This window comes from Tupaia chinensis, unplaced genomic scaffold, assembly GCF_000334495.1.
Source record: "Tupaia chinensis unplaced genomic scaffold, TupChi_1.0 Scaffold138988_1, whole genome shotgun sequence".
NCBI lineage: Eukaryota > Metazoa > Chordata > Mammalia > Scandentia > Tupaiidae > Tupaia > Tupaia belangeri.
The window spans coordinates 380,254-380,547 of NW_006198878.1; the positions used below are offsets into that span (position 1 = coordinate 380,254).

Sequence of the window (294 nt, forward strand, 5' to 3'; positions counted from 1 at the left end):
CTCGGCGTCGCCCGGATACAGTGCCTGCCATAGATGCCACATGGGCTCATACAAGTAAAAAACGTCCGGGTGTTGGTTAAAGAGCTCTCCCAAGAAGGACGAGCCAGTGCGCCAAGTGGCATGCACGTAGATGTGTTGCTTCTCCCGAGACACCGCCTCCCCGACGGCGCTGCTGAGGTTGCCCAGAAACCCGGGGTACTGGCCCGCACCCCCTTCAGCGACCGGCCGCGCCTCTGCGCCCTGCTCGCGCTCCCCAGCCGCCGCCGCCCCCCAGCTCCCCATTCCCAGGCTTCG

General features: G+C 65.6%; 1 protein-coding gene across 1 annotated transcript in view; it reads right to left on the reverse strand.

Annotated features, from left to right (window-relative positions):
* The window catches only part of CHST7 (carbohydrate sulfotransferase 7), a 9,869-nt gene that overhangs the window by 1,036 nt on the left and 8,539 nt on the right, over positions 1-294 (reverse strand). The window contains 1 exon segment of the mRNA XM_027765627.1: positions 1-289. This exon segment is cut by the window's left edge and continues 550 nt beyond it. Within this exon segment, the coding sequence (XP_027621428.1) occupies positions 1-289 (289 nt within the window).